Raw genomic sequence first — 21,061 nt, 5'->3', positions numbered from 1 at the left:
TACCAAGAACTAACTTAGTTGGTCTTTAAGGTGCTACTGGAAGGAATTTTTTTATTTTGACTATGGCAGACCAACACGGCTACCTATCTACTACTGAAAATTGTGACAGCCTGGAAGTGCCCTGAGTTTAGGGCTCTCCAGCGTATTGGAGGTCTGAAATCTGCCACACTAATATAAGCCTCCTTCTAGTGAGCAGTTGGATGTCAGTTGTTTTGCGACTTTTTTTTCTTTCAAAAACCTTTGGGTTTTGTATATGCTCTTTAAGTTGGGCCCCTGACTTTTTTTTGCTAGCGTTAGCTTCCTGTTGGTATGACTGACAATCGTATTTTTTAATTTTCCCTCTGTAGCTTTAACAGCGTACGCCAAGGAACTCATATTTTGTTCCGAGAATTCAACTTTGTTCAAGCTACACCCCATAATAGAGCATCCTTTCTAAGAACCTTCTGGCGATGCTTCAGAACCGTGGGGAAAAATGGAGGTGAGTTTTCTTTTTCCTTTTTAATTAATTTTTTTTTCTTTCAAAAAACTGAAATTAAACAAAGAAAAACAAATAACAATACATAACACTGTAAACACACTTATATACATATTTTCCAAAATAAAAACTAATAAAAATAAAAATAAAGAAAATAAAAATAAAAAATATATAGGAAAAAGACAAAAGAAAAGAAAAAATACTTTTCATAACCTGGAACATTACCAAATTCATGCTTCAAATACTGCAATATATAAATCTTAGCTTAAATATTATAAAAGACTTCCACCGCATTCACCACACGTCTCTTAGTTGTCTTACTCGAATTGTTCAAGCTACACCCCATAATAGAACGCCTTCTGGCGATGCTTCAGAACTGTGGGGGAAAATGGAGGTGAGTTTTCACTTTCTATCTCTAACACTCTGTTAGTGTCTTGAGCAGAACTGATGACTAGAAGTTTGTTGTCTAGACTTTTGTCTGAACTTCCCATTTGTCTGCACAATTGATGAATGTTCTCTTGCAGCTCTAGTGTTCTTTTAAAGTTTACATAAAAGAAGGGCAGCTTCTCCAAAGATAGAATTTTTAGGAGGTGGCACTAGCGTAATGGGGGAGTGCCGGGGGGCGTTGCCCTGGGCACACAATGGGGTGTGTGAACCAGGCACCCCCTGCAGAGATCCCCCTCACATGGCTGGGTGAGTGCGGAGGTTGAAGCGCACCCTCTGCGCCCCTCCCCTGCCTGGCATGCGAGCGCCTGTCCATCAGTGGCGAAGGCTGGCTAAGGCGCTTCACCCTCTGATCGCCCAGCCCTTGACCCTGATGAGTTGTCGGTCTGCGGCCAGCAGAGGAGAGTTGGCAGCAGTGTTGCCACCCCTCCCCTTGGCTGGTTGACACCAAGCAAGAATCCTTCCAAGGCAGCAATTTCATGCCTGGCCAGGCTGGATGCAGTGGGCTCCCTCTGGGCCCCACCCACCTGAGGGGAGCACCTGTCGCAGGTGGCGGGAGAATACACTCTGCCACTGGGAGGTGGGCTTGCCGGTCAAAGGTGTCCTGTGCTAGAGAAAATGAGACTTGGGTCTATCAGTTTTATAACTTGCATCATTAGAAATCGTTTGAACACACATCTGTGTATTAAAGTGAAAAACCATATTTAATAGAATTTTCCATTAAACGCATTACATCTAGGCAGTCAATATATTTTAGGTTGTAACCGTCTGACCTCTCCAGTTCCTTCAGAATCCTTGCAAAATTGTCACCAATGCTTGCTTTCATTGTGATTTTTTTCTTACCAAGCTGTGTACGTGGTGGCCAGCCATCATCTTGATAATTGCTGCACATGTTCAGCTGATTGTTGTACCCCTAGTGCACATTAGTGCCACCATACTGAATTATGCCATGCAGACCTTGAACATATTATGCCATGCCAGTAGACCTTAAGACTGCAGTGTTTATTTAGCACACCATGGCTTGGCCTGAGAGTCCTTATTGCTTAGATAAGGGACATAAAGATACATAAAGGTACTTAACCTCTGTATTTGGGAGATTGTTGGGGTGTTTACAGAGAAAAGAAAAGAGACATGTTTGTGAAAAGGACTCAATACTATTGCATCCAGCACTGTACAAAAGTATTTTTTGTCTTTTTTTAAAAAAAACCTAAATGGAAGAAATGCTCAAACTTACTTTTTCTGTGACTTTTTTTTAACTTGGTTTGACTTTTACAGGCATTTTGTCTTTGCTCAGGCAATTCAAAACACATAATCATTAGCAGCTTATGCTAATTACCACTTTATACATCCATTGTATCTGTAGTAGACTGGGTTTTCTCTGTTGTTCCAACCAAGATGATTTAGTTTAGTCAGTGTATACTCCAGCTTTTAAAATCTAGTTCCAGTTAGGATGCTTTTAAAGCTTGGTTATTTGTTTATAATTTTTTTAACAACCAAAATTTGGGGTTTGAAATTTTCTTACTGGGATACTGGTTTGGTTTTTCTGGGAGACAGGAATTGTTGTTTTGCCTTTCAATGGCTGGAGTGATAATTCCAGATGTCCTGTGGTGCACCATAAAATATAGTCACAGGAAACATGAGCTTCAGTGATGTAATGCAAAGTACATATGAAATCCTCAAATTGCTCTGCTGGTTCACATCTCTTCATTTCAGTGAGGTGTAAGCTAACTGAGAGGCACAGAATCAGTACTGGAAGGGACTGGAAACTAACCACAGTTTACATATTGACCCAGCAGGTTTATCTACATTATCAGCCCCTTGTGAATTAGCACACATTCCCATACATTGGGGGATTCTGTTATGAATCTGCAAGAGGCAGACACTCTTGGAGTGGAGAAATTAAGGAACAAACAGTTGAAATATTTAAGTTATACTGGCTAGTAAAATTCACAATCTTCTGTTTCTAATTTGAACACTTCAGGAAGTGCAGTTTTACATCTTCCTTGCAAAATATGTAAGTGGGGAGACTGAGGAAGAAATATAGTTTTCTGTTCCCAGGAAATGGCTGGAATATACACGCCAGTTTTTATTCCACTGCTGTGGCATGTGCCTATGTAAAAGCCAGTTCCTGGTTACTTCTGCACTGAGCATGCCCAAGAAACAACACGGATAGGTTTGTGTAGCTGCACCCTAGTGCTGATTCTAAGTGCACTCTTTTGTGTCTTCTATGTATGTAAATAGACGTCAGTCTGATGGAGAAAATCAGACTACTCTTTTGGGGACATGTGTGTGTGTGTGTGTGTGTGTGTGTGTGTGTGTTTAGGGGCAAACCTGTTCCCTACCCCTGAATCTGAATAGTGTGACTTCCGTCACCAACTGGAGGCTGCAGTATGTCTCTGTGCAAAGTGCCCTTCCAAGTGCTCCCTGCAATATACAGGCCTTCCGTTTATACACATGCATCTTGTACACCATAACCATAGACATTTTGCTCAAATGAAATAAAGCGCAAGCAGAAGGACTGCATAAATGGGGCAGGAGTACCTAGGAATAATAATTAATAATTTATTATTTGTACCCCGCCCATCTGGCTGGGCTTCCCCAGCCACTCTTAAAATGTCACACATTAAAAACTCCCTGAACCGGGCTGCCTTCAGATGTCTTCTAAATAATAACCCGGAAGATGGTTCTGTTTTTAACAATCATGAATCATAATAAAAAAAAACAGCAGACAAATAAAAAAATGCACCAGTGTACAAAAAAAATAAAGGCCCAAATCCCCAATTCAGCACTGTGGAAGCCAGAAAGAAAAGCATGGTGAAGCATATAAGACTCTGCAAAAAATTAAAACGACCCCACCCCAAATTAACAGCTAAAAGTCCAGGTAAATATGACAGGCATTGTCTGGCAGTCAACAGAAGTTGATGCAGGTGCCAATTGGATCTTTGTTGGTGGGGAATTCCACACCAAGGGCATAATGCGGGGGGGGGGGGGATCTACTTGCTGGAAGCCAACCGCCAAATCTGGCAACCAGACATGCCTTTTGTTTGCCTCCTAAATGTTTTAGAAATGTGGCCTCCATAGTATGGACAATTCAAAACTGGATATGTTTAAATTATTTAATATATATTCAAATGACCTTGACTTTTCACCTCCAGGAGAGGTGACAACGATAAAAACAGCCAGGAGCACAGTTTCAGATCCCATCTAGAATTTTAATTGAGCAGTGGGTGTTTTTTTAAATGGCATTTTGTGCCACTACCAACTTTGTCCAGGAAATGGAGTTTCCACTCAAACCTTGGGAAAGCAGGAAAGAACTGACTCACCAGTCTAACCAGCTTGCCAGATGCTTCTTCTTTTGTATATAGAAACCCCTGTTTGCTGTTTGTTGTTCGATCTTGGGATAAACATGTAGTGACTTGGAAAATGCGTGTTGTTTGCTCTGAACCTTCCTGGTTAAGCCCAGCAGACACACTTAGCCATGAATGTAGAAAGCTGCAGTTGGATGCATGGACAAAGGAATCTTTTTAACTGACGGAGAATACCTTAAAATATGACTTAAGTAAACATTTGTTAGCTTTGATAATTAAATAATAGATGAAAAGTAATTCCAAATAAATGAAGAATAATTGCTGCTTCCACTGCTCTTCTGTTTTAGTCCATCTCCTTTGCTGCCTTTTAAATCTTTATGCAGCTGTACATCTGGTTATCTTGGCTTCAGCAGCTGCTTTCATTTTGCATCTTGAAGATGCTACATTTTATGTTGGATCGGTGGCCCATCCCTCCTCTTGCATAATTGGACTGAATAGTACACCACAGTTCAGTGCATAGAACAAAATTATATAAGCTGCATATACACCATACATTTTAAGTGCATTCTCCACCTGTCAGGGAACTGCCATCGGAGCATCAGGTGGTGGAGGGGCTCAGGGAGGAAGAAAGAGACTCAACAGCTGAAGCAGGGACCAGCAGGGGGAGGAGTGGATCTCTGAGGGAATGCGAGCAGGAGGGAGGGCTCAGGGACGCTTCCAGCGAGAACAGTGGGGAGGTATCTGAGTCTCCCATAGGGAGACCCACACCTCGCCGGAAACTGTCACGCCGTGAGTCCAGGAGACGAGTTTCCGTTAAGGAGCTCCTTTGCTGGAAACGCTTCCGCAGACAGCCACTGTCGGACTCTACTAGTGACTAGAGCAGACATGTCTGAGGAGCTCCGACACACACGGAGGTTTGTGGGGTCGCACAAACTCTGAGGGAGCACGTTTTTACGCACAAGCAGCTAATCAATCCCTCACAGCAGTCCGACAGTCTCTGTACGCTGCCTGTGCAAGAGAAAGCATCATGAGCGAACCAACCGGAACCGGAGGAGCGGGGGCTGGAGCTGGTCCAAGCTTGGAAGATAGATACCGAGCGTTGGAGGTCCAACTGGCGCTGCAGACGGCGAGGCTGGAGGAGAGAAGGGCTCAGGATGCAGACAAGAAGGGGAGAGCCACTCAGTTCCCCAGAAAGGTACCAGGATTGGTGCAGAAATTTGGGGGGGACCCCAAGGATTACCATGCCTTTAGGACAGAGATGCAATATGCCATTAATGTGCAGTTCGATGAGTTCCCTGATGAGGAATCGCGAGTTGCTTTCGTAATTGGGCATCTTGAGAAAGGGGCGAGAGACTGGGTTCGACCCCTAATGGCAACGCACAATGACGTACTAAAGGACACGATGAAGTTCTTTCGTGCAATGGATATCATGTTTTCCAGCGATATTGAGGAAGGGGTGGTGCGCAGACAGCTAATGGCTTGCAAGCAGGGAAGTCGATCTGTCCGTGAGTACTGGACTGAGTTTACCATGCTGATTCACAGACTGGGTTGGGATTTATCGGCGCCACCCATTCAGATGCTATTTGAAGAAGGTCTTTCTTCGGCGGTGAAAGACGAGCTGTCACGGAGCCCCAGGGCGGGGTCTATGGATCAGCTGACCAAATCTGCGCTGACCATAGGAGCGCGGCAGGAGGCAAGAGCCTTGGAGAGGCGGGAAGGGAGAGGGGAACGTTGGAAGGAGTTCCGCATTCCAGACATTCCTGAGCCAGCTTTCCCGCCGGCAGAGCCGATGGAAATCGGAACAGCGCGCGCGCGCGCATTTTCAAAAACCAGCGAGGGGGCTAAGAAGGAGGGAAAGGGCGCCCGGAAATGCTATCTCTGCCAACAGCCAGGCCACTTTGCCAGAGTCTGCCCCCAGAGGAAGGAATGGCAAGGGATGGTGGGAGCTGTTGAGGGGGGAGAGCAGGGGGGAACGGAGCAGGTAAAAGCCAACGCCTGGTTGCCACAATCGGGGCACTGCAGCCAGGCCAAAGAGCAGTGAAAGTGCCCGTGCCAGAAGCTCCTCGACCTGCTCTAGTGATTGAAGTGTCGCTAGAGCTGCAAAATGGGCACCCCCTAAAAATAAAGGCGCTATTGGACTCAGGCAGCTCCTGCAATTTTATGAGCAAGGAGTTTGCTGCTGAACACCAGATACAGACTATCCCTTTAAGCAACCCCCTGCAGGTGACCACGATTGATGGCAGGGAGTTGTTGGGAGGAGGAGTCAGCTTGCAGACTGTCCCAATGATAATGAGGGTGGCCAGGCACACAGAACTGATAGCGTTTAATGTGGCCACCCTGGGAGGCGCTCCCATTATTTTGGGAATGAGCTGGCTAGCTCTACATGATCCGCTGGTTGGCTGGCATCAAAGAGTGGTGTCCTTTGGTTCAGCACATTGCTTAGAACACTGCAAAGGGGAAAAGGGTTCAGCAGGGGCCCAAGCCACCCTAGCAGGGACTGAAGTAATGGAGAAGGTGAAGGTACCACCACAGTATGCAGATCTCAGCGACGTGTTCAGCGAGAAGGAAGCTGACCAACTACCACCTCATAGGCCCTTTGATTGCCAGATCAATTTACTCCCTGGAGCACAGCTTCCCGTGGGCAAGTTGTATGCCATGTCAGACAGAGAAATGCAGGAGTTGCGAGGGTTTATTGACAAGAACCTGAAGAGAGGCTTCATCAGAGAGTCCAAAGCAGCAGGGGGTAGCCCAGTGTTTTTTGTGGACAAAAAAAACGCGGACAAGCCGAGACTTGTATGTGATTTTAGGAGGTTAAATGCAGTGACTGAACCAGTGGCTTTCCCTATGCCCAGGATTGATGATATTTTGACCAGGGTGAGGAAGGGAAAGATTTTTACAAAGCTGGATCTAAGGGGGGCGTACAACCTGATACGCATAAGGAAAGGGGATGAATGGAAAACCACCATGTTTACCCCTTTGGGGGCATTTGAATACCTCGTTATGCCATTTGGATTACAAGCAGGCTCAGCGTGTTTTCAATCTTTTATGAACCACGTACTGGGCCCTTTGCTCTACAAGAATTGCGTTGCTTTCCTAGATGATGTGTTGGTGTATTCGGAGAATGAGGAGCAACATGTGAGAGACGTCAGAGAAGTGTTGAGCAGACTGCAAGCCAACAGGCTGTGGGGGAAACTGGAGAAGTGTCGGTTCCATACCAAGGAGGTGGAATTCCTGGGGTACCGCCTGTCAGACAAGGGATTGGCCATGGATCCCGGCAAGGTACAGGCAGTGCTGGAATGGAAAACACCCAAAACCAAGAAGGATGTGCAGAGGTTCCTAGGGTTTGGAAACTTTTATCGTAAGTTCATCCGCAACTTCGCCCATCTGACGGCGCCCATCACTGACTGTCTCAGCAGTAAAAAGAAGTTTGTATGGACGGCGGAGGCGGAGCGAGCGTTTGAGGAGCTGAAAAGGGCCTTCGCCTCTGAAGAACAACTTCTGCATGTGGATTTACGAAAGAAGCTAAGGGTTGAAACAGACGCATCTGACAGAGCCATAGGGGCGGTGCTTCTTCTGCAGCCGGGGAAGGAGGAGTCAGAGTGGCGACCGTGTGCCTTCTTTTCGCGAAAGCTGAACAAATCCGAGAGGAACTACACGGTGTACGACCGAGAACTTCTTGCTATTCATGAGGCGTTCCGGAGATGGAGGCATCTGCTAGTTGGTGCACAACATAAGGTGCAAGTGTGCACGGACCATAAAAATCTAGAGTACTGGAGAACTGCGCGAGTGCTCAACCAAAGGCAGTTGAGATGGGCCCAGGAGTTCTCCAAATTTAACTTTGAGATTTGTTACGTGCCAGGCCCAGAGAATGTTAGGGCGGACGCTCTCTCACGCAAACCTGAATATTTGGAGGGGGAGGGAGCACCCGAAGAAACCCATATCATTCCAGAGGACCGCTGGGTGTGTGGGGCGACTTTGGTGGGGCAAAGGGAATTGGTAGAGGGTACGGTGCATGATGCATACGCCCAGGACAAACTCAGGGGTCTCAGGAGGGAGGAAGACAAATCCGGTGGTTTTGAGGAGAGAAACGGGGCACTGTATTATAAGGGAGCGTTATATATACCTGAAGGGGAATTGAGGGAGAAGGTACTCAAGCAGCTGCACGATAGCCCCACAGCAGGGCATTTTGGGCAACACAAGACCATGTGGCTGGTTACCAGGGAATTTTGGTGGCCCAAGGTCAGGGAAGATGTGCGGGAGTATGTGAGAGGGTGTGAACAATGCCAAAGAGCCAAGGGGGAGAGGCGGGCGCCGGCTGGTTTATTAGAACCACTGCCCACACCTGAAAGACCGTGGGAAGCAGTGGCAATAGATTTCATGACTGATCTGCCAAGGTCTAGAGGGAAAACAGCCATCATGGTTGTAGTAGACCTGTTAACTAAAATGGCCCACTTTATAGCCTGCTCACATGCGGTCACAGCAGAAGAAACAGCCAAATTGTTTGTAGAGAATGTGTTTCGGTTGCATGGCGCCCCCTTGAGGGTGGTTTCAGACCGAGGGAAACAATTTACTTCCAGGTTCTGGAGGAAGCTCATGAGCTTACTGCATGTAGAGGTTAATTTTTCAACGGCCCGTCATCCAGAAACCAACGGGCAGGCGGAAAGAGCAAATGGGGTTCTCCAACAATATTTGCGGTGTTATGTTAATGACAGAGAGAATGATTGGGTGGAGAAGCTGGCGTTGGCAGAATTTGCCTACAACAATGCAGAGAACGTGTCCACGGGGATGAGCCCCTTTTTGGCTAATCACGGGTGCCATCCCAGAGCCTTCCCAGGGGGGGAGGGGGAGAACTGGAGCGTTCCAGCTGCAGAACAGTTCGTTGAAGAAATGGAAGCGATCCATCGCCAGCTCCAACTCAACTTAAACAGGGCTAAGGAGGAATATAAGAGGCAGGCAGACAAAAACAGAAGGGAAGGTGAAAGCATCAGGGTGGGGGACCAGGTGTGGCTGTCAACCCAAGGGTTGCCGTTCAAAGGAGGTTGTAAGAAATTAAGACCCAAAAGGCTGGGTCCGTTTGAAGTCATGCAGCAGGTCAATCCAGTGGCTTTCAGGCTCCGGTTACCGAACCACATGAAGCTGCACCCAGTTTTTCACAGGTCGTTGCTGTCACCGTATAGAGGAGACAGTGAAGGGAGGGTCACTAGGGGACCAGCAATGGAGGAGAAGGAACACAGCTACCATGTAGCGGAGATCCTCGATTCCAGGTGGAAGGGAGATCAAGTAGAGTATTTGGTAATGTGGGAAGGGGAACCGGAGTCGGAAAACACCTGGGTTAGGGCAGAGGATGTCAATGACGAAGTTTTAATAGAGACTTTTCATCAGAGGTTCCCACGTAAACCTCAGCCTGTAGCGAGGTTCCGAAGGGAATACTTTGCCACCACCGACGAGGAAGAGGAGTTGGAGGGGTTCCCAGATTCTGAAGAGGAAGAGGATTCAGCGAGCCAGGACGACGATCGATGGAGGGAATTGTTCGAGACGTCGGAAGATGAGGAAGATTCTTTTCGGGGTTTTAGCCCTTCACCTCCCAGGGGAGAGGAAATGGGAGGGGGTGAGGGGGGCCCTGGAGGGGAGGTGGATGTCAGGGAACTGCCATCGGAGCATCAGGTGGTGGAGGGGCTCAGGGAGGAAGAAAGAGACTCAACAGCTGAAGCAGGGACCAGCAGGGGGAGGAGTGGATCTCTGAGGGAATGCGAGCAGGAGGGAGGGCTCAGGGACGCTTCCAGCGAGAACAGTGGGGAGGTATCTGAGTCTCCCATAGGGAGACCCACACCTCGCCGGAAACTGTCACGCCGTGAGTCCAGGAGACGAGTTTCCGTTAAGGAGCTCCTTTGCTGGAAACGCTTCCGCAGACAGCCACTGTCGGACTCTACTAGTGACTAGAGCAGACATGTCTGAGGAGCTCCGACACACACGGAGGTTTGTGGGGTCGCACAAACTCTGAGGGAGCACGTTTTTACGCACAAGCAGCTAATCAATCCCTCACACCACCACACCAGAATACTGGCAACTGTACTTTACTACTCACAGTGCTACAGCTCCCAGGGCTGTTAACAAACTGTGGTTCCAATGATCCTCTTTTTTCGCAGAGTGCTTTAACTGTATGGTGTGTAATGGTTGGCATCCATCTGTCTTGAGAGACAATGGAACAGAGTGTGCCTTCAGGAGTGAAGTCGGAGAGTTATAGCGACTGCTATGGCTATATAGAACGATGCAGGAAAAACATGTTTTCTTGCAGCTGGGGCAGACGAAGGCATCTGGTTTCGCTGTCACAGATGCATCATGGCGTTTCTTCTCTCTGCAATCCTCCTAGCATTCATTCCTCCTCTGGTCTTTGCTGTGGAAACATGACCCGATTGTCTCCGGTTATTGCAGTCATCTGCAAGGGATTCCACATGGTGGAGTTGAAGTTGCCAGCGTTCATGTCACCTTTGCAGACACCGTTGTGATGCAGAGTTAGTCTGCTACAGGCCTGCTGCCTAAAGCCACCTCCTTGTAGAGCACGCCCTTGGGAATCCTGCCATCTTCCATTCTGTGGGCGTGACCAACCCAGCATAGACATCGCTGAGGCAGAATTGCGAACATGCTGAGAATGTCTGCTTGGGACAGCACATCTTCATTTGAGTCTCTCCTGCCATGCAATGCCCAAAATCTTCCTGACACAGCGCATGTGGAAGGCATTGAGGTGCCACTGCTGGTGGGTGTAAGTTGCCCATGACTCACTTCCCTTAAAGAGCATGCTCGACACGCAAGCCTGGTAGAGCTTCATCTTGGTGTCTTGTTTCTTTACACATATATGCAACTTGAGCCTTGAGGTGCACAGCATTCATACCCCAAGATGTTCTGCACCCACTCCATAAGTGCAGCATTGTGTTCAAACAGACCCCAGCCATGGCTCTTGGACTGTTTCTCCAGTCCACCACTTACTTCCCTGTTCCCCAACATTCCTTCATTCTAAAACACATGGCTTCCCTTTATCTTTAGAGTCAAAGGGGCCCCACCCCATTGTCACCTCCCAGAGTGTCCCTTTGATGCACTGCTGTGCTAACCACAGGCTAACACCTCCAAGGGTATTAGTTTGAGTTAATTAACTTTTTAACACAGGTTGATTTCCTCTTCTTTTGCCGTGTCTAATACACAATTTAGAAAGTTTGCCTAACGTAATTGCCTTTTCACACATGCTAATTGCAGGGGATAAAAAGGCATCTAACACACATCTTAAGGCACATGGGTCTGACATCCCGTTTTAACACACAAGCTCTAATTAAATTCTAACATTTACTGAGCGCAGGCATTTAGCACCCACAAACTTGTAACAAGTACCATGCCATAGTGAAGCACTTTAGAAAGTGACTGATCTAGGGGTGCTGAGCAGGGAAATAGGCAGATCAATGCATTCTTCTTAATATCAGACACAAATCTGTAAAATAGAACCAGTGTCCTGCATTTATTAGGGAAGAGCAGCTGCAGAGGGTTTCAGGTTCCATCCTCAGCATCCCCAGGAAGGGTCTGAAACCCTGGAGACCTCCTGCTAGTCAGTGTAGACAACACTAGCTAGATGGACCAATTGCCTGACTCAGAATAAGGAGCGTCCTGTGTTCCTAGGGTTGCTTGGAGAACACAGAATATAAAAAATGCTTTTTGGTGATAATGACACTTGCAGGCAATAAATATCTATCATTTGTACTGTATTTGTGATGACAAAATCTCATAATGTGAAGAGCAGATGCAGATTAATTCCATTTTACTCTGCATCGTGGGTATTTTTTAAATCTCCTGATAAAAGAGCTTGTGCATAGGAACTTTCTGAAATGAAGCGTCTCCTTTCTGCTTTGTCTTCAGTTGACCTTTGGAATCTTGGTGACCTGCTCTTTGGAGTTTGTTGTCTGTTCCCCGGGACAGTTTAATTAAAATTGTATTTCCTAAGTATAAACTGTCCCTCCAGGATCTCCTGTGGAGTTTCATGAGGTCAGCACGTGCCTCTCCCCAACCCCTGTGGCTTGCAAGACTTGGTGACTCTCTGGTTTTAATTATTATATTTTTCTTTTAGTGCTCTTCAGCCAATTAAATACATTTTGCTTTGAGAAGCTCTTTTTTGGCTTGTCATGAGGAGAGGAGGCAGTCTCAATCAGGACAAAGAACATGCTGATTTTTTGGAACGATTAAGAAGCAAAAACATCTCCCAGGGGCACAATCTGTCCAGGGTTACTGTCTATTGTTCTGTTGATTTCAGCAGGGAAGAGTTAAATAACTCTGTGACTCTCACATTGAAGCCAATGGGGTCGAAAGTGTTTCGGCTGAATTGTGCACACCCCCCCCCCAGTGAAGCACACTTTTCTTCCCAGCTGCCACTGCTGAGGTGCAGCTAAGAAGGAAACAGCACCCTGTTCCCTTGAGGTACTTAATGGTGGTGCATGTGTTGCCCCATAGCATCTGTGCAGAGATTTATTTTGTTGATAACACCATCAGGTTGATAGCATCATCTGTTTGCATTAGCACAGATCCTCACAGGACGGTATAGAGCATGGGTAGGCAAACTAAGGCCTGGGGGCCAGATCCGGGCCCAATTGCCTTCTTAATCCGGCCCGCGGATGGTCTGGGAATCAGTGTGTTTTTACAGGAGTAGAATGTGTGCTTTTGTTTAAAATGCATCTCTGGGTTATTTGTGGGGCATAGGAATTCGTTCTCCCCCCAAAAAAAATATATCTGGCCCCCCACAAGGTCCGAGGGACAGTGGACCAGCCCCCTGCTGAAAAAGTTTGCTGACCGCTGGTGTAGAGGCTCAGCAGAAACATGCCTGTCAGTTGCTGTTTGGTGGCTGCAGCTAGTAAAATGTCCTTCACCACTGGCTGCTACTCATGGCTAGCTAATGGAAGCTCACACTGCTACTTGGGCCAGTATGGCTATTTGAATAGCTCTGGAATGAAACTCTGCTAAACAACTGCATCCCAAATTAAGCTATGTAACATATGGCCTACCCTGCCCAACAAAGGACAATGCAAAACTTGAAAGTCCAGAGTTACATCTGACTTGCTCGTTGCAAATCTAACAACCTCATAATCCAGTTTTCATCAACACAACTCGTGATCAATATTAAGCCTAGCTTAGCTTTCTAAAATTGGGCTTGCAAGGAAGACTAATTACAGTGGTACCTTGGGTTAAGCACTTAATTCGTTCTGGAGGTCTGTTCTTAACCTGAAACTGTTCTTAACCTGAAGCACCACATTAGTTAATGGGGCCTCCTGCTGCTGCCGCGCCGCCAGAGCACGATTTCTGTTCTCATCTTGAAGCAAAGTTCTTAACCCGAGGTAATATTTCTGGGTTAGCAGAGTCTGTAACTTGAAGCGTATGTAACCTGAAGCGTATGTAACCTGAAGCGTATGTAACCCGAGGTACCACTGTATATGAAGGTATATATTTGTCGTCTACTGCTCAAAACAAAAAAACCTGAACAAAGTAGCAATGACAAAGAGGGCCGTGTGGAATGAAACAGTTCATTTAACAGATTCCGCTACAAGCAATCTTTCCACAGTTGCTTCTCTCAGGACAGGGGCTATTGCCATTCTTCTCTAGACATTGCACACTTTTCTGAAATAGGCCAGCTGGAGCATTTAAAGGAGAACCTAAGATATAGTGGACATAATTGGAGAGAACCAGTGGTACATAGGCATATCTGAATAGCTCCATAGGAAGGACAGGGAAGGGCATGGTGGAGGGGTGTTGCTCTGCACATCAAAGAACGACATAGAGTCCCAACAAGAAATCCCCAAAGGGGCAGACTCCTCCAGAGAGTCGCTGTGGGTGGCAAAACCAGGCCTCAGAGTAATTTAGGGCTGGAGACAGACTATCTCCGCCCTGAATAAAATGAGGCAGAGGATGAAATTGAGGAGTCATCCAGAGGACGGAAGTGCTGCAGCAATGGGTGGCATCAATTAGCCTCAAATGGCCTGGGTAAAATGCGTGTTCCAGTCGCAACAAAGAGGTGACTGGTAAAGGACAAATGTCTAGAGACTCCAAATGACTGTGCCCCATGGCGGCTGGTCATGGAACTGATCAGAGGAGAGGCAACTCTAGACTTGATCTTAGGTGGTGCCCAAACACCTGTGTGAGTTTGTAAGAGTTTGTTGAACGGATTGTGAACAAGGACCACAGTGCTACCAAATTCCCAAGAAAGTTCCAGTCATATTTGACTTGAAGGAACCTAAAAAAAATGAGAGGGTTGGTCAAAAGGATGTTGAAAGGGAAAGTAAAGAGGGGACTCAGCTAGACTGGTGAAGAAAAAGCGATTTATATGCGTTGTATATGTGATATAACATTGTGCCACCAAAGGGCGATGTGGAGCCCCGTTTTTCTCTTCCTGTTTTCCCTGTGTAAATTCATACCACTTTAAGCTGAAACACTTCTTTAATGTGTCTAGATCCCACCAGGGTCAAATCCTTCCAGAATGCTTGGGGGTTATTCACAATCACAATAATAAAAACTCATCTAGAGTGTCTACCACAGATCAGGAAAGCTGCTACGTAAGCGAAGAGGATGCCAGCATGATTAATAAGCAGAGTCAATGAAGCTGTTAGAGGCAAGAAGTCTTCCTTCAGAAAATGGAAGCTGTATTAAAATGAGGAGAATGAAAAGGACCCCAAATTTTGAGGAAATAAATGCATGCAAAGAATAAGGAATGCTAAATAGATACCTATGAACACAATGCTAAAAATATTAAGACCACCACCAACAAATTATTTAAATACACGAGAAGCAGGAGACTGTCAAGCAAAGTGGTTGGACTTTTGAACAACAAGAGAGTAAAAGGTGTGCTAAAGGAGGAGGAGAAGGAGATTGCAGAGAAGCTGAATGAATTATTCCCCAGAAGGTGTGGGGAAGATCCCTGTAGCTGGAGTTTTTCAAGAAGGAGGTCTGAAGAACTGAGGCGAATGCTAGTGACTAGAAAGAAAGCTCCAGATCTTGTTGATGAATTAGAAATGGTTGAATCACTGGGTCCAGATGGTATTCACCTGAGAGTTGTTAAAGAACTCAAATGTGAAGTTGCTGTTCTTCTAACAAAAATATGTAACCTGTCCCTAACATCAGCCTCTGAGGACTGGAAGTGGCCAACATAACACCTTTTTTAAAAAGCAGCAGCTGTGAAAAAGGCAAGTTCCACGCTAGGGATTATTAGAAAGGGAATTGAAAATAAAAGTGCCAATATCATAACACTGTTATACAAAGCTATGGTGTGACTGCACTTGGATTACTGTATACAGTTCTTGTTGCTTTACGTCGAAAAGCAAATTGTAGATCTGGACAAGGTTCAGGAAAAGGCAATCAAAACAATGAAGGTACTGAAGCAAATTTTCTATGAGGAAAGGTTACAACATATGAGTCTTTTTAGATTAGAGGAAATGTGACTAAGAGGACGCGGAGATGTAGAAGATTACACATGTTGTGGAGAAACTGTTTGGAGGAAGCTTTTATTGTAATACTAGAACCTGGAGGCACCCAATGAATGCTGAATGTTGGAAAATTCAAGACAGACAAAGGGAAGTACTTCTTCACAAAGCAAATTGTCACTGCGAGAGAAGAGAAGATGAGGCGCATCTATCAGGCCCAGTTCTCTTCTACTTGTTTGTACAAAAGTATGCAAGTCTCGGTAAAAGTATACTCACACTCTGACAAATAGAAAAGCTACCTACATGTAGAATTAGTCTCCTTAAACAATGTTGAAGTAGTAGCCCAGTTCTTGCCCGGTTGGTGCTTCCTTGTTGAAAAAAGCATGCGTCTAAAATTGTACATGAGAAAACCCTCTATATCTATTGCTGTGTACACATATTGTTGCCAAGGATTGGCAGTGTGTGGCATAGGCAGGGCCCCCGGAGAGTGACACATGAGAGGGGACCAGTGATTTATGGGGTTTGATGCTGCCTGCAAGGCAGGAGCCAGGGGAAGAGGGGGAGTCAGGGCAGTCAGAGATGGAAGAAGGAGCACCAGGTGTGGCAGAAGAAGAAGAGACTGTTCAGCTGACAGATGGTTCAGTAGACTCCCCACTTTCCTTTGCCCTGCTGCCTCCTAGAAACAGGAGGGGCTTGGGAAGAGCAACAGGTCTCAGGTTATAAGCACACAACCTGTCAGGAGAGGGTATATAAGCCAACAGTGGAGCAGGGGTTTCCCTGTTGCTGCAATTGCTCTGCAGGGTCTAGATCTATGGACAGCTGCCTAGAGGCTAGAAGTGTGTGTGTGTGTGTGTGTGTGTGTGTGTGTGTGTGTGTGTGTATGCAGAGCACTGTGGAAGCTGCTGTAAGTGCTTTTCTTGTCAATAAAGGGTTAACTATCAGAAGTGTGCCTTCCTTGGCTGGGGAGGGCCAGGACAATTTTGCACTCCTCCACAGTGTGTACCTGGATACAAAAAGGAAAGTGAGATGCAGCCCTAAGGCAACATCAAATGTGTATTTGTGTTGCTATGTTTTAATGAGATGCAGTTGCTATTGACTTTTTTTGGCAGTTCTTCCTGAAGAGCACTTGTCAATTTTAACTGAGAACAAAGGGACGGATAAGAAAGGTGTCAATCTTTGTCAAAGGTTTTACCCATTGCGGCTGTCACCACCTCATCTTACCCAGCCTACCACCTATTCATAATTGAGAATTACTGTGACATTATTATTGTCTTGAAAATAACCTGACGAAACCAGGTGAGCCATGGAGCTCAAATGGCACCACTGAATCTTGAGCAACACCTGGCTAATCCCTTTTACACGGTAGTTTCCTATCTTGATTATTTCTACCTTTTCCCCTATAATTATTATCCAGTTTGGTCATTGGATGCTTTTGCACACTAACTTTTGCTGTGGCAAAAGGGAAGCAAAAGTGTTTTGCTTTGTTATTAAATAATTTGTCCTTTCTAAATAAATTTGGTAGATCTCAGTACATCTGGGATACCTGCAGTTTTCCAGCAGTCACCTTACACTACAGATAGATAAGGGGCCTAACGTATGACTTTCTTAATCTTGTAAGCAATAAAAAGGTCTTAATATTAAAAGAGCTACTTAAAAATTACTGGACATTATGTTCACCAACTGATACATCTCTGTACAAGTCTCGTAACATACAGTATTTTTTTTTATGTAGCTTTCTTTTTAAACACCCCACGTCTTTCCCACCCTCTCAACTTGTGGCATGATTTTAATAAAAGCCTGAAATGTATTTGGTGGAGATTAACCAGGGATAACTTTGTATAAACACTGAAAACCACCTTTTATTAAGCTCAAACCTTGTTACCCAAGAAGTACATAGTGTATATTAGTGGCTTCAACCATCAAACCAAAAACAATGGATTCACTGCCTTCCATGCATACTACTCAGATTACACTTGAAATAACCTAGGAACAACATGTTTAAATTATTTGCCCAAGGCTGTGAAAGCCATAGGATTAGAATTTCGGCACTCCCAACTCCTACTCCTGTGCTCATTACCACACCTTGTCTCACCAACGCACAGCCTAGGCAAGCACAGTTTTTGATAAGTGAAAACTCATGACATGTGTTCTGTGTAGCTCTACCTGAGCATTTTGTCTTACTTGCATGAATTGAATTATTTGTGGTAATCAGAAATAATAAATGAAGCATGCCTGAACTCGTTTGCTTTTAACATAAATACTCCTACGCCACTAGAGCAGCAGTAATAGAATGCATCAAGTTAGCATCTTATATAATATGCAAACTTTTCTCCAATATCAAAAGGCAATGGAAGAGAAGTAAGGGTGGTTTTTTCACCTTAATAACCATGGTTTGTCATTGCACGAGCAAATGTTTTGCTACGTTTATCAACTATCAACTGAAAAAGCTGGATCACATTGATTCATAACATTATTCATGCAGGCGTATTTTGAATCATCGCAAATGAGAGGTGGGGAATCTCTCTTAAAATGTGGTCTATTTAGGGAGGTATGTTGGGGATTTGGGATGGTTTTCTGTGGATTTCTGTACTGCATTCAGCCTATATCCTTAAATCCTGAAGAGTTTTGTATATCCTGTTCTAAATGAGAGCTGAACACATTCACAGGTTTGTGTTGAAAGATTTATGCTTACCTAAAATCCTCCAGTAAGAAAACACAGAAAACAGAGGAGGGACCAAGATAGCGCTTTCCCCACCCATCCACACCAAGTCAAAAAATTATTGAATACAACCTACTGAAGACACCAGTTCAATGGGTAGGGCAGAACTTCCTTCTGTACAAATCTATGCTATACAATAAGCTAACTAAGGGGTCATATTTGCATATCTTTATCTTTTAAATTTTCTGCCCATGGCTGCTTCACTCTTGGGGATTATTTTTGTTGGAACTGTGGTACAGGGCAGATGGGTCAAACACCTCCCCTGCAGTGCTGATCTGAATTGCAGGGGCTCAGCCAAATTTAAGGGGGTGGGGGAATTAAAATATGTAAATGTAATCATGCATTTAATGTATTCTCCAGTTTGGCCCTTAGTGTGTCTCGCAAGAATAGCATCAGTGAGCTAAAATAAAGTAAATCGCTTCTGCAAGAACTGTCAAGCCCTTATGCTTGACAGTAAGCTAGTTAATGTAGTTGAAAGAGATCTGCATTCAGAACTAGTTAGTCCTGCATGAAAAAGATTCATGTAAACATGTACCTTGTCAGCAAGATTCCCTACCCAATGATTATTCATAAAGGCTAAAGGGTGGGAAAGAAACCCCAAGAAAATAAAGGCGCAGACTCACCCTTCTTGGGATTCATGGCAATCCTATGAGCTTTGGGTGTGGAATACAATTTTCCCAAAGGCATTCTCCTGCTGTTTCCCAAGAAGTCAGTCATTCTTACAGAACTGCCCTTGAAAAGATGGGCAGAGACGAGAACAAGATGGAATGAGCACCCCTTTCACTGCTATAAGGCAAAGCAATTTCCATATTTGAAAGCTGCACACAAAGGCTGCATACAGCTGTATACCTGGCCTAGCAGGGAGGGAAAGGGCTTACCAAAACTCCTCAATAGAGTTTCTGGATGACATCCAAATATAGGAAAGCCTGTTAAGAGGTTTCAAGGGACTGAAAATGTAAAATTCCCTCCCTCGCCCCTGCTCTGCTTTAATTTTACATAGTAAGTCAGTCATATCACATTTTCTAACAAACAAGCAAAAAGGTGTGAGGAAAATAAATCATGCAGTCTTTTAGCATTTATCTCTTTTCAGAGAAGAAAGGAAAAGTTATACCCCACCCTCTTGGGAGACAAATTCTCTAATTAAAAGTTTCAGTCACTAAAGATATAAAAGCATTTTAGATGTTGTACCTAACAGGTGGTTTCTTGTTCAAATAGCCAAGATTTTACCTCATGATCTGCTAAAGCTGAGGACAGCTGAAGCAAATCTGTTTTCATCAAAGTATTTGCCAGAACAAAACCTACAACGGCCAAATTTATCATCTTGTTAGCTTGGGAATTCCCTACATTTGTGTCAGTATTAACGTTGATGTACTCCTTTCTGCTTATGGAGCCTACATATTAGTTGAGTGTACTGCACTAATTTCAATAGTCTTCAGGTTCAGCCATTGAATGCTTAATAGCATGTCACAATAACCTTTTAGGATTCTGTTTGACAGTTGCAGTGAAGGAAACACAGTCATTTACATTACGGACTTAGAATGTTGACATGGTAGAATGTAAAACATGCTAAACCCTCCCTTATTACATTTGCATCCAGCCCTTCCATATGCATAATATAACTACTCTGAACATTAAGGTTGCCATTTTCACTGTGGCAGCTCGCTAATGCAACATACATTTATTTATTTGTTAGCTTTCTCTACTACCCTTCATCTGAGGATCACAGGGTGATTTACAATATACAAACACAAAAATACATACATAGGAACAACAACAAAAACCCACAATTTTGAAAAAGGCCATATATTGCTTAATTAAACAAAGGCTGGGGAGAAGAGGAATGTTTTGCCTGTTTTTTATTTTAAAGTCATAACATTGAAATACAAAACAGGCGCACAAACTGCTTAGAGGTTTTTTGTCCAAGTAAACAGTATATAATTTTTGTTAAATAATAAAAATAATTTACAGCTTGGGGGTGGAAGAAAATGGGTAGACATGATCTTGTTCCAAAATAATACAAATAAAGACCAAAATCTATTTGTCCGTCTTTCATGTACTAGGTTGATATTGTTAACATGCTAACTATGATGATGCCCAGATTTCTTTCTTGGGTTGCTACAGCCACTTCAGAACTCATCAGTCCATATGTGTCATTATAATTGTTACCAGTATGCATTGCTTATTATCTATTAACTGTCTGCCATTTTTTGCTGTGCCTTTACTGAATTTGAATAGATTCTTTTGGGAACTCCTCACAAACAGTTTTAGATAATAGTCTCCTGAATGTCATCTGAAAACAATTTGACAATTTACTCCGTGTCCAGACTATTTAATAGTTTAAAAGCACAAAAGCACAGAATTTGCTTTTTTTAAAATCAATCCAAAAATGGAAACACACACACACACACACACTTGGAAGAAGTACTTTTCAAGGTCATAAGTCAGCAAGCCTTGCTGTCAAACAATGCATAGATTTGAATCAATCAATAAAAATAAATAATAATTCACATAATTTATTATGTTAGAGTTTGTTTTACATTTAGCATTAATTTCAGCAAACAGCAAACATCCATTAAGAATCTTTTCACACATAATGTATATTGCATACCATGATCTGACTGTTATTTGGACTGGCAACTACCCAAAAGGTAATAACAAGCAGGAATGCCTCAAA

General features: G+C 44.4%; 1 protein-coding gene across 4 annotated transcripts in view; it reads left to right on the top strand.

The window, feature by feature from the left end:
• CSTPP1 (centriolar satellite-associated tubulin polyglutamylase complex regulator 1) overlaps positions 1-21,061 on the top strand; it is a 139,469-nt gene that overhangs the window by 63,670 nt on the left and 54,738 nt on the right. For all 4 annotated transcript variants that reach the window (XM_083461179.1, XM_083461180.1, XM_083461182.1 and 1 more), the window contains one exon: positions 348-478. In XM_083461179.1, the coding sequence (XP_083317305.1) occupies positions 348-478 (131 nt within the window). The remainder of the gene's footprint in view (positions 1-347; positions 479-21,061) is intronic.

This window comes from Podarcis liolepis (assembly GCF_965112155.1).
Source record: "Podarcis liolepis genome assembly, chromosome: 1".
NCBI classification, from domain to species: domain Eukaryota; kingdom Metazoa; phylum Chordata; class Lepidosauria; order Squamata; family Lacertidae; genus Podarcis; species Podarcis liolepis.
The sequence above is the reverse complement of the archived record's forward strand: the minus strand, read 5'-3'. Positions and strand labels throughout refer to the sequence as shown.